Source organism: Hyperoodon ampullatus (genome assembly GCF_949752795.1).
Source record: "Hyperoodon ampullatus genome assembly, chromosome: 18".
In the NCBI taxonomy this organism is placed as follows: domain Eukaryota; kingdom Metazoa; phylum Chordata; class Mammalia; order Artiodactyla; family Ziphiidae; genus Hyperoodon; species Hyperoodon ampullatus.
In genome coordinates this window covers 27,497,840-27,511,261 of record NC_136931.1, presented here as the reverse complement: position 1 = coordinate 27,511,261, position 13,422 = coordinate 27,497,840, and the positions used below count along the sequence as shown (strand labels likewise).

The 13,422-nt window shown below is 43.4% G+C and overlaps 1 protein-coding gene across 1 annotated transcript in view; it reads right to left on the bottom strand.

The window, feature by feature from the left end:
• Positions 1-344: 344 nt before the first annotated feature.
• The window catches only part of CSNK2A2 (casein kinase 2 alpha 2), a gene marked incomplete at its 5' end in the record, with an annotated part of 38,410 nt that continues 25,332 nt past the window's right edge, over positions 345-13,422 (bottom strand). Inside the window, 7 exons of the mRNA XM_079723349.1 lie at positions 345-397; positions 6,275-6,368; positions 7,796-7,944; positions 8,779-8,879; positions 9,748-9,849; positions 10,907-11,017; positions 11,829-11,912. Coding sequence (XP_079579475.1) covers positions 6,292-6,368; positions 7,796-7,944; positions 8,779-8,879; positions 9,748-9,849; positions 10,907-11,017; positions 11,829-11,912 — 624 coding nt within the window. The 3' untranslated portion in view covers positions 345-397; positions 6,275-6,291. The remainder of the gene's footprint in view (positions 398-6,274; positions 6,369-7,795; positions 7,945-8,778; positions 8,880-9,747; positions 9,850-10,906; positions 11,018-11,828; positions 11,913-13,422) is intronic.

Sequence of the window (13,422 nt, the reverse complement as noted above, 5' to 3'; positions counted from 1 at the left end):
GTAACCGCCCATCATGCCATATACGCCCCGTGCCCCCACTGGAGTCTGTGGTCAGCTAGTTAACATGGTCTGCTGGGAAAAACAGGCGGCCACGGGGACGAGCCAGGGGCGCGGGGGAGCAACAGTAACCGACGACCATTTCGCATACCCTTCACATTTCCCATGCTTTCTGGGTCAGGAGGAAGTCAACAGGAAGCCAAAGGCGTGTGAACCTTTTACATTCAGAAGTGAGGTTTGATATACGGTGGTGGGCTGCCCTTCGGCTGGTCTAGTTCGTGCTCGCCAAGCCTGCCACCGTTTTGTGTCTGCTCACGGAACGTGATCTCTCTACACACGTTAAGACGTTTGATTTGGTTCTTGTTCTGCTTATGGAAAAGTGGGAGGAACCGCAACAGACCTGGGGAGAGAGATGGGAGGAGGGGAAAGATGGCATTAATCATTCTGACCCGGAGTGAGGACAGGCCTCCACTGGCGTGTGGCTCCCTTCTCTTGGGGAGCACTGGGAATGGTATACAAGCCTGACTTTCCCATGGCACTTTGTGGAAAACCAGGGAAGAACTGACCAGTTTCAGGTTTCAAATAGCACCCTTTTTCTTCCTCTTCTGATCACCACTTACAGAGGTAGTCTTGGTCCCAGCCTTACTGTGACCGAGTCCCTCCCCCTTCCTCGGGTCCAGGATGCTGATCTAGAAGCACCAAAGCCTCGTCTCTTCTGTGTAAGCCAAGCTACAGGTTCAGCAGCCCAGCTCCAGATACCCATCAGACCTGAACTAACTTACTTATGTCTTGGGACCAAGAATCAGATGACTGTATTTACAGAGGGAAAGGGCCCAGTTCACTAATAAAGAGCAAAAACGGAGCTCAAATATTTTTAACTCCCCCCTGGAAGGAGCTGTCTGGCATGGCCTGAAAACCTCGTTCCTCCTTCCATGTCCAGCACAGCGGAGTGGGTTGTGAGATTCCAGCAGAACTCTAGAAGCAGCAGCTCAGAATGGTGCCACAGCAGGGTACCGACAGAAAGGACAATGTATCTGGGAAGCTGTCACACAGAAACATTTCATGACCCAAACTTTCTTTGGGTACAGGAAGGGTTCTACTGCTTAGTATTTGAGAAAGGCTGCATGGTACGCAAGGTTAAGAAATGACTCTTCAGTAGATGATTTTCAAGCATCCCACTCCACAGAGGGATCAGTGAGAAGCAAGCGCACTGATGAAAGACTCCACCATCTGCCAAACAATGGCGTGTGCCCACTTGTGTTGCAAGAAGTGGGGCTGGGGAGCGCTTTTCATAAATGCAGAACACGCTGCCACAAGGTAAAGTTGTGCAATGAAATGGTCAATCCCAAGCAGGATTGATAGGTTCTGAGTGGTACAATTCAGAAGCAAGTACCAAGAAACAATCCCCACACCACCCTAGTCCCACCACTTCTGCTAGTCAAGTCTTCACACCAAGGTGATTAACTGCAACCGCCCACCCACACAACTTCACAGTTCAAGGTTTATTCCTCCTCTCCCCCAAGAGACAGGAAATACAAGTTTAAGGTCCTCATAGCAGTGGCTTGTCTCCCACTTGGGAAGGCTGGTGATTCTCAACATGCTGGTGATTATCAACATTTTTATTTATGAAAACAGGATTTAACATGGCATTTTTCTTTCCTCTAAAGGGCAGCAGCACATAAATCATACATCAGTCATCCAGTGATACAAAGAGGTGGTCAACTGTGTCTGAAGTAGTCATTAGTAAAGGATCACAACCCAGGCAGTGTTGCTTTTCTGCAAACAGAAGAAAATAGTCGGCTCCATGGTTCTTGAAGATTTATCCAAGCTTTCCACTGGGTGTCAAGATTTCTGTCCCAACCTCTTAGTCACCATTTACAGCAAGAAAAGCCAGCAAGTGAAAAACTGTTAATTTATTGATTCAATGATTTTTTTAAAAAAAAAACAATCCCCAATACATGCAGTTCAGGATTAAGTATCACATTTGTAGCACATTGTTGATTCTCTACACAAAGTATGCATCACCTGTATAATCCCATAACATCACTTCCCCCTGCCTCTACAATACCTGGTTGGGGTCATTTTCACTGACACATCCACATAGCTCCAAAGCGTATGTTATCACTGGTTTTCTTAAGCCAGATGTTTCCTCGCCACCTCCCCTCCCCTCATCCCCACCCTGGGGTTAGTTTTAATGGCAAGACGTCACTCAGTCTTAGATTTATTAAGCTCACTGACAAACTTTGGCTTCTTGTGTGCTCATATGGACCCTGCTTTTGCTTTCGGGTTTATATCTCAATGGCCTTGACTCTGATCAGTTACTATCCACTCCTGTTAATTTGTAGGAGGGAAGATTGCTTTTTCCTGTGAGTGCTCATGCAGTAACACAGGTTCCTAAACGAATCATTAATCTGAACTGGCATTAAAGGAGACTGTCAACGGGGCTCTCTCAGATCCATTTCAATGCATATATAAAAATTCTTCCAATTGTTTGTGTCCCAAAATAATTTTGCTTCCATCCTCATCAAAGCAGCACCTGGGAGAAGCTAAGTCATTTCCCTGAGTAGACGCAGACTGAGACCCACGGCCATGGGCTGGCTCTCTCTGGGACTCAGCATCTGCCTCAAGAGCACCACCTTGCAGTCCCACTGGAACCAATCCTGGGGGCGTTCCAGAACTCAGGGCACGTTCCAGAACTTGAACTTTGTGCTCCCTTGCTTTCTTCCCTCAAGAAGTCATGTTCCCCAACCTCAAGATCTACCTTTCAACTGTTTTTACTGATTCCCTTTCTTCTTTTAACAGCCCCCTCTCCTGTCCTCTCTCCCTACCCCCAAGGATTATAAGCTCTTCCGTCTCCTCTAATCAATCAGTTGGAGAGCACCTTCCTTCTCTGCAAGGGAATACATATGCTTTGAGCCTCGTGAGTACCAACGTGCTGGAGAATGCCTGTGAGGAGACCCAGCAGAGTGACTGATGTTCACGTGCCTCACAGAACTGGCTCTGGCACTCCTCTAAGTGGTAAGATGACCCGGGAATGCTTGGTCTGCGTTATACACTCATTGGCTTCTCCCACCTGGTCACTTACCACGGGGCTAGGATAGGACAGGGGCAGGCCAGATGACAGGATCACGGGGAGAGTGAACTGCAAGCAAACCTGATGGAAACATTTGCACTTCATCAGTTCTGCTCTCGCCATGGGATTTCTCAGCTGAAGCAAAACCTTGCAGTTATGCTCACCTGTGGCCAATGACCTCTGATACACCGATCTGTATTTGGCACGGGAACCTTCCGTTCTCACCATACTGGGTCTATGTTCTTGAACACAGGCAGTACCTGAGATGACAGTGTAACACTACCCTGTTCCCCACATTTTTTTGCTTTTCTTTAGGAAATAATAGGTCCTTATCATAGGCACTTTTAACCTGTTACAAGGTAATGAAGCAAACAAAATGTCTAATGAAAATTACTGAGATGAATTTAAGAAATAATATGCTAACCGAAAAGGATATTGGGTGGGTAAATCTACCACAGCTTTGTCTAAATATAAGATTAGACTCACTCACACACACGCACGCTCTCATCCCTCTTTTGGAACTCTCCAAGACTGCCTAACCCAGGTAAATACTCTAAAATCTCAGGGGAGCTAGGTCCATCTGGACACAAAATGGTTTTGGAGATAGGTAAAAGAGGAAAGGTCTGGACGAGACTCAGTTCAGTTTGGGAAAGAACCATCCACAGTCAGTCAGCCAGAAGTTGGGTGTCAAGATCAGACTCAGAAAGGAGTCAGCATTTTAAACTCAGTTATTCTATATGTCTAAGGCATGAAGAGAGGTAAAAAGTATAGGTGGTGGAAAAGTAAACTGTACGCATAAAATGGAAGAATTACTCCTTTGCCAAGCTGCAGTCACAGAACCCAAGGACAGGCAGGTGAGCTGTGTTTGCACCTACTACATCATGACCAGAGGAGAGACAGAAGTCAGTCACCTGACTCTTCCCCAGCTGCTTTTACTGCCTCTGGGGGGACCCAAGAGAAAGAAACGGGGTTACGACTTCACCAAGACCCTCCAGTAGGCTTCCTCTGCCTGGTCCAGACCGGCAATTAAAAAAAAACAACCACGAAGGGTGGGGGGAGGGAATGGGTGACAAAGGAGGAGATGGGTGGGGCAGGAAAGACACACAGTGGCACATCTCCCTGATAAATAATAACCAACAGTTCGATGTTGCCTAGAAGGGCACATTAGAAGGCTTTTGATAATCCAAAACACTGAGTTTTGCTGCCTGACATATCAATATAGATTCACCCAAGAGCTCCTGTCTTGTTTTTGATTTTCAGGTAGAACAAATGTATACATTAATATACAGAATGTGCAATGAAGGCAGGTAGCATTGGTATGAGAACCTTAACTGAATGCATTTCCTGGCTTTGGGATCTTGTTTTATTTGAAGTTCCCACTGACCAAACGACAAAAATAGAATCTACATTTAGAGATAGGACCTGCTACCGATACCAATACGATTTTATTGGGATATGGAATGTAAACAGATGTTTTCAAACAACCTAACCTTATAAAAATGTATGGCATTATTAAATAGTAATAAAGAAATCCTAAAGTGTGATGTGGTGGTAGAGCTCCAGCCTAGTGTGAGAGGTCCCCACAGCTGTAGCATGGCCCTGCAGCTGGGGTCAGGGGACTGCTTGCAAACCATGTTGATGACAAATCCCCAGAGTGATATCAGCTCTATTTTTTTTTTATTTTCTTAAACAAAATATAGTTTCCTTTGCTAACGTGAAGGCTAGCACAATGGATCCCAAGCTTTGATACTTGCCCCAGCAGCTCCACTCCTTTCCCCAAGTCCCTTGTATGCTACTCTCTCTGGTCGCTTGGGTTATCGGTGGGTGGCCCTGCCCACACAACTCCAGTCCCTGCACGCGAGAAAGTCTTCTCTCTGCCAACACATTCATGTATTACCTATCAGAGCTTAAAAACGCAGATTACCCTGATTACAGAGGGAAACTGTTTCTCATGGGGATAAAAAGGGGTAAAGCATGGGAGGGGAGTACTTGTTTTATTCCCACCCAATCCGTCTTTCCTGAATAAATTCTAATAAGGATGCTTTTCTTTCTCCCTCCCTGACCTCCCTGAAGACTGACTTTCCAGCTTTAGTTATGGTTGTGAACAAAAAGTCTTTGTTTCAGAGACATGCGTTAAAATAGGTGCACACACAGGGATGTGCTGGGAAATGAAGTTTTCCTTAAGAGGCTGGGAAAAAAAGCTACATGAAAAAAATAGCAACAAGATTTTATGGTTAGGCAAATCAACAAAGGTTACACTGAGCTCCAAGTTATGCACTTAGCATCCAACTTTTTTTTTTTTTTTTTTTTGCGGTACGTGGGCCTCTCACTGTTGTGGCCTCTCCCGTTGCGGAGCACAGGCTCCAGACACGCAGGCTCAGCGGCCATGGCTCACGGGCCCAGCCGCTCCGCGGCATGTGGGATCTTCCCGGACCAGGGCACGAACCCGTGTCCCCTGCATCGGCAGGCGGACTCTCAACCACTGCGCCACCAGGGAAGCCCGCATCTAACTTTTGATGAGACAGATGGACCTGTCCCTGGCATCAGAAGGTTTAAAGTGATGCCTCCTGACATCAAAGGGGACTCCTGTGAGAGTGATTGCAGTTTGCTCCCAAATGAATACACTTAGAAGAAAACTGCAGGGATGAGGTACATTTCCCAGAGAGCTCATGTCATTAAAAAGAAAAAAAAAATACATAAAACATGAATTTGTAAAAGAGCTTAGAAAAAAAATACTGTCACTGTTTTAGTATCTCCTTTTCGTGAATGAGGCTGGTGTGTCACTATAGACTGCTGACATTTTGCTAAAACTTGAGCCTGAATCTCACCAAAGGAAACCCAGACCACAGTGGAATAGATAGGAAGTCAGATATTCAGAGCTTGTTGACTTGAACAGGTTAATTCAACAGTGGTCTCCTGTTAAATAAAGGTAAATGTACAACAACTCCGAGTCTCTCATCTCCCATGCATTCCAAAGGGAAAGTCCCCTCAGATACCCAACTATGTGCATCGTCAGGCTGCCAAACAGCAGTTCCCTGTAGACTAGTGCTGGGGAGTTTCTTTCTTTTTGACAGACTTTTAGGTCTTTACTCTTCTTTGTGTTTAGAAGGAATGGCTAGAATTTCTTTTTATCACACTGTAGTTTTCCTTCAAGGTTTGTGTTTGGTTGGTTGGTTTTATTGGCAAGCATCAATGCCGCATTACCCGTCGCTTTCCAGTCTTCATCGGGCTGCCGTGAGACCGCTGGAAAGTACAGCATTATCTGCACAAGGCTGGGACTGCTCCTTCACCACGGGGTCTGCAAGCAAACAGGGGGACAGTCAGCAGAGGCAGGGCTGGCCAGTGCCAGGGGAGAACACCGTAACAGACCCAACCTTCTTCCACAGTGAGATAGAGACACAGGCTACCGGGAAGTCAGGGTCAGGAGGGCAACAGAAATTACAGACACTGAGAAATGATCAGGGGGAAATGCTCTCACAGTCAACTCGCCTACCTCTTCAGAGTGCAAGTTCAACTGCTAAGACTCAGGGAAAAGAGAGGCACAGAAACACCCATTTCCCACTGTTCAAAATTTCTACTGATTTTCTTATGTGTTGTTTTTCCTTGAATACTAACATCATATCCAACTCCCATTTCTTCAAAGTATGTGCGATAGATAATAAACACTTCGGAGGAAAGGGTGAATAAAAAGAGCTATTAGAAGAACTATCGATTTTAAGCAACAGGATAAAAATTTTTTTAAAGAAGTATAATATGTATTTGGAAAAGTAGACAGATCATGATTTGCATAATATAAACATCAGTGTTCTTAATTCAGTCAAACTCAGAGTGTAAAAATAGCTTTCTGTGACAGAAAGACATCCATTTACACTTGTCTGAGGTCTGGAAGAATGAAGGGTAACACCTTTTAAATCTGCTGTCTACTAATACTTATGGGTTACCAGGCTCAAGACCACAGAGCAATGTATTCTTCAGGCAAGGTTTAGTTAAATCTCCAGAGAGGAAAAAAAGGAGAAGGAAAGAGCGTATTGGTCAAGCAAGAGATAGGCTGAAAGTTCTCATCTCACTTCAAACAGAAAACTGAGACAGATCACTTAACCCCCCTCACTCTCAGTCTCCTCTGTGACTGGACTAAATGACCTCACACTGCCTATAATGAGAGGAAAGTCTGGGGCATACTTTATCAGTGGGGAGAACCATACGCATGCAGACCGATAAGCAACCACATAAACTGAATATACACACATACTTTAAAGTGAGACCTAAGAAGTCTGTAATTCAGATAGGATTTTAGTGAGGTCCTTCCATACCTGCTTTCCTTTCCTCAAATTCCTTGTGTTTATTTATCTTATTTCCTTCTTTAAAAATATGCTATGGTCACCTTACTACTTTCAACAAATCACTTTTTTTTTTGAGGGGGAAAAAAATCTTTGATTAGGTTTCCACACAAATGTATATATTTGAAAACAAAACTTTAGATACTTGTCATCTATCAACTCAGGGTCATGGGCAATGGTCAAACAGATCAGACTCAAGGGAACTACAGTGAACAAGCAAACACCTTTGGGCATCTAGAAACAGATCTGAAGAGCTGTTTCAAGAGTCGAACTAATGAGGCCAAATCCCAAGCATGATTCATCCAAATACCCAGAATTCTCTTGTCTGGCCTCAAAGATAAAGAGTAGAAGAATTTCCCTTTGACAAATCAGGCCCCTGGAAACTCACAGAAGTATGGGTGCTCCATGGCCTCTTTGGCAGTCAGTCTCTGTTGATGGTCATATCGCAGAAGTTTATCCAGAAGATCTAGGGCCTCAGGGCTGACGAGGTGTCTGTTCTCACTATGGATAAAATTTTCCCAGCGTTTCCGTGAATGTCTGAGAAGAAAAGGAAAGCATTGGTATTCTAAGATTAAATTCAGCAAGAATCCTTACATATTAGGGTTAAAGCCAACAAAGTCTTAGAACACTGTGTTGATTACAAGCTCATTAAATCTCATTCTTAATGTTACCTGTCCCACCCCATCCCCATAGTTATGATCACAGCATCCTCAAACAAAACAGTGCTCTGTGACTGCTACATAGAATTAATTATAATGTCTGCATCTGATTTGAACTTTGTAGAACCTTTCTAGATAATTTTTTACGCCCCAGACTTTTAGTCAATTCTGGGTGAGGCACGGAGGTAGCTGAGTAATCTTTATTGTTCAGCAGATATATTTAAAGAGCTAGCCTCAGAAACATGGAGGTCCCATAAAATTGCTGTCTGAAAATTGTCAACACAACATTTACTTTTCAACACTATTGTACTGTATCTGAAAATATGCTTTAAAATTTGCTCCCTTACAGAAAATCCATTACACAGAACAAGAAGAAACTACAAATCTTATTCAAAGAAGAATCACGCTTTCTAAGATTTTCCATTAAAATAAGCCATATGCTGTTCCAGAAAGTTTTTTTCTGTAGCATGATTTTGTCTTCCATTTTCTATTGATAAACAGGTTATCACTTAGAGAAGTAAAATGATTAGAAGACACATGTAAACAATGCCCAAATTTCTCAAGTTAAAAAATATATATGGGGAAAAAAAAAGAATATTTCAATTTTGATATAATTAGAAAGGAGAAAGAGCTTTAGAAAGTGATTTCAGCTAACCTTTTCACTTCTGAATTGGGTAAATTAAGACCCTCTTTCTTTCTCTCTCTTACTTACTGTCCCAGGATATCGTTGAAGTGTGGATCTAGGTCTATGTGATACTTCTTCAGATACCCATACAGCTCATCTGTACCCAGAACCTTGGCAATGCGAACAAGCTGAAACACAAAACAAACTGACCAAATTACTGAGCACAGCCCGCGGGGATGCTGGACCAAAGAATTAGGAGACTCCCACATCACTAAATTTCCAGGGAACACAGATCTGAGCCCGGGGTGGACAGGCAGCAGACTCACAGATATGAAGTTCACATGAATGCAAATTTCGAAAATGCCTTTAAAATGATAACACAACTTATGACGGTAATATTCTAGAGGCTGATGATTATGGGAACATAAAACCTAATGACTAGAATCTTTTTTTTTTTAATAAATAAATAAATTTATTTATTTATTTTTGGCTGCGTTGGGTCTTTGTTGCTGTGCTCAGACTTTCTCCAGTTGCAGCAAGCGGGGGCTACTCTTCATTGCAGTGCATGAGCTTCTCATTGTGGTGGCTTCTCTTGTTGTGGAGCATGGGCTCTAGGCACGTGGGCTTCAGTAGTTGTGGCTCTCAGGCTCTAGAGCGCAGGCTCAGTAGTTGTGGCACATGGGCTTAGTTGCTCCACAGCATGTGGGATCTTCCCGGACCAGGGCTCAAACCCATGTCCCCTGTATTGGCAGGTGGATTCTTAACCACTGCACCACCAGGGAAGTCCCTAATGACTAGAATCTTGTTCTATTAGACAAGGAGGTACCTGACTTCCTCACAGATACAATTTGGAAGTTGGGCATAACACAGCACACTATCTGTCTCTATCTTTGGGGACCACAGACAAGATTTTGTGAAACTCTTTACCCTGAAGTAAAGCTTATATGCAGATAACTGGATGATATTTAGTGGCTCAACAACAGCATCCCTATCAAGATGCTATATTTTCTTGGCATCTGCCCCCAAATGGATAGGAGCCAGATGATGTTTGCTTACCTGGTCATAGTTATCCTGTCCGTGAAAGAAGGGCTCCTTTCGAAAGATCATGCTTGCTAACATACAGCCCAAACTCCACATATCCAGGCTATAATCATACATCTGAGGAAATAAAGACAACCAGTCAGTCAAGGGTGTTACAAATGTCATTTTTCTGATCTGAGTTTCTAGGTTTCTAGTCTTCAGTTGACCTCTTCAGATATTTTAAAATTCAAAAAAAAAAAAAAAAAAGTGGCTGAGAAAAGTCCATAATTATCATTTTGGGGTAGAATAAAGACTGGATTTTATTTTATTTTATTTATTGGCTGCATTGAGTCTTCGTTGCTGTGTGCAGACTTTCTCTAGTTGCAGCGAGTGGGGGCTACTCTTCGTTTTCGTACGCGGGCCTCTCACTGTGGTGGCTTCTCTTGTTGTGGAGCATAGGCTCTAGGTGCGTGGGCTTCAGTAGTTGTGGCACGTGGGCTCAGTAGTTGTGGCTCACGAGCTCTAAAGCGCAGGCTTAGTGGTTGTGGCACACGGGCTTAGTTGCTTCGCGGCATGTGGGATCTTCACGGACCAGGGATGGAACCCTTGTCTCCTGCATTGGCAGGTGGATTCTTAAGCACTACACCACCAGGGAAGTCCCAAGTCTGACTTCTTGAGCCAGGTGACAGATTCCTGGGAATGGTACCCAAAAGGTGGCAAACCTTTTCCCAAAAAGTAGTGAGGTCGTGGATGGAATGTAGGCCCAGTTCTGTAGCTGTTTTTTCCTAAATTGTCTCCCCGGGAACCAAGATCATCTACAATGATCCTGGATACATACCTTTTGTAGCCAAGACTGGATTTTAAATGTATCCAAATTGACTAAATAAAAACCAGGAAAAAGAGGGCTTCCCTGGTGGCGCAGTGGTTGAGAGTCCACCTGCCGATGCAGGGGACACGGGCTCGTGCCCCGGTCCGGGAGGATCCCACATGCCGCAGAGCGGCTGGGCCCGGGAGCCATGGCTGCTGAGCCTGCGCGTCCGGAGCCTGTGCTCCGCAACGGGAGAGGCCACAACAGTGAGAGGCCCCCATACCGCAAAAAACAAAAAGCAAAAACAAAAACCAGGAAAAAGAAAAAGCCAGGAAAAGCCCTAAGCAAAGGTAAAAAGAACCCAGAGGTGCTTCACTAACATTTTACCTGATAGTCCACAAGGAGCTCTGGTCCCTTGAAGTACCTGGAGGCTACGCGGACATTGTATTCCTGGGCGGGATGATAGAATTCCGCCAGACCCCAGTCTATCAGTCGCAGCTATAAATACGACAGAAATAAAACATGTGAAAGGAGTGTCTCCAGATGCCTGTGTCTTACAACAAGGCCACATCTAATTAGACAACAATTATTTGGCCACATAAAAAATGTTAGCAAGTGCACTGGCTAAAAAGATACACTTTCCAGCAACTGCTAAGAGGTCGTTTCCAGAGCAGAGCACTGGGAATCTTACTTGCTTTTTCTTTTTTAAAATTTAAATGATCCTGGCTTTTCATTCTCTCCAGATCAACAAAGCCTAAGCTTGTCTTCTGCCTCCATACCAGCTGCATGTGCTAACATACCCCCTTCATTACTGATAGCTTTCATTGTAAGCTCTAGTCATTAACAGAAAAGGTTGGGGACATGTGCCCCACTCCAGGACTGAAGCATTGCTCTAGCTTTTCATTAATCTAACACTAGCTGATTCATTTACTCACCAGTCAGGGACAATCAGAACTGAGAATAGAAAATAGGAGGGACCCAAGTATACTTTTAAGGCCAGGCAGGTTGGTTTGAGGGTCATTAAGAAAGGAAGTAAAAATCACCAGCTGTGGTTTCTGTCTTGAGGCCCTCCAGAAAATCATGACCAAAGTAAACAAGTGACTACAGTCAGGGTCAGCTGTCTACTCTTCTTGTGTACTATGCTTATGCGAAGGAGAAACCAACACTGGAGACTAGAGAAATAATAATATCACAAGTCTGCCAAAGAAAACAGCATGGGTCTTCAGAAACCACCTAGGTACTGGCCAGAGTTTTGATTGGCCCTAAGCCTTCCAATGAAAGGTTTTTCACTGCCTGGCTGTAATGGTACCTTTTTCTGTTGGTGATCTATCATGACATTGTGAGGTTTCACATCCCTGTGCATGATTCCCTTGCTGTGGCAGTAATCCAGAGCCTATTAGATAAGAAAGCACAGAGAAAAGTAAGCAAACCCTCTACCAACCCCCAATGCAAGCATATTCTTTTTATTTTTGATTCTGAAAGCTTTTATTGAGCATTGTCAAATTTGTAAGCTTCATAGGTATGGACATCATATTTATAAATGCCCTTCCGTAAGTGCTACCACAGATGTGAAATTCTTGCCCTTAATATCATCTTTGAAAATGTTGAATTGAGAATTCTGTTAACATTTTAAGAATTGGCATATTGAATTACTGCAAGAGATCTGATTTTCAGCATCTGTAAGCATATTCTTATTTGTTTGTGACAGCTTGATCTGAATACAGCCTCTCAAGGGGCAGCCTTACTGTCTGTAACAAAAGAGAAAAAACATGCTTCAGAAGGCACCCCTTGCTCTCTGAGCACACTATGCTGGCAGCTGGTAGAAAGGGGGCTGTGGAGAGGACACCAAGGGCTATGATGAAGGTTTCTTAAAAAGGGGGAATGATATGCTTCTTTAGGCACTCCTCTCTTACTTGTAGCTGGTAGCAATAAATCAGCCACCTGGATTTAGAAATCATACATTAATCTGTTGGTCTAATTTGACGTATTTAAAACCAGATCTAGGAACCACACTGGAGTCACTTCTCATATGAGTTCAATGACATGAAAACAGTACCTGTGGACATGAAGAATGACATCTAAGTATATCTGCAATATGACTTGTCTTTAGATAAGTGTCCCATGTGGGTTTTCTAGATTAACATATATTCTAATATTAGTATTTTCCTTAAAAATAATCCCTGAGCCAGTTGGTCTTTAAGAATTATGTGATGACTCTACAAGTCAATGATTTTTTAGTAAATTCCTCAAGCTGTGCCACCATTACCACAATTCATTTTTAGAAGTTTTTCATCATCCCAAGAATTTCCCTTAAGCCTGCCTGCAGTCAACCCCCAATCCCATCTACCTCCTACCTCCTTCCTTCCTTCCCCTCTCCTCCCAACCACTGCTCTACCACGTGTTGCTACAGATTTGCCTCTTCTGGACAGTCATCAAATGAAATAATAGAATACACAGTACTTTATCTTCTTTCACGCAGCATACTGTTTCTAAGATTCATCCATGTTGCTTTTTTCATTGCTGAGTAGTATTCCATTGTGTACTAGTTGATAGACATTTGGTTTGTTTTAACTTTTTGGCTATTGTGACTAATGCTACTTATGAACATTCATGTACAAGTCTTTAAGAGGACACACATTTTCATTTCTCTTGGGTAGATTCCTACGGGTGAAGTGCTAGGTTGTATGTACGTTTACATTAAACTTTTAAAGAATCTGCCTAATTGTCTTCCAAAGTGGCTACACCATTTTACATTCCCATCAGCACCATATGAGAGGGTTCCAGTTTCTCTACATTCTTGCTAACACTTGTTAATATCTTTCTGATTACAGCTGTTCTAGTGGGTTTGATGAGGAATATCATTGTGGTTTTGATTTGTATTTCCCTAATGACTGATCAAGTTG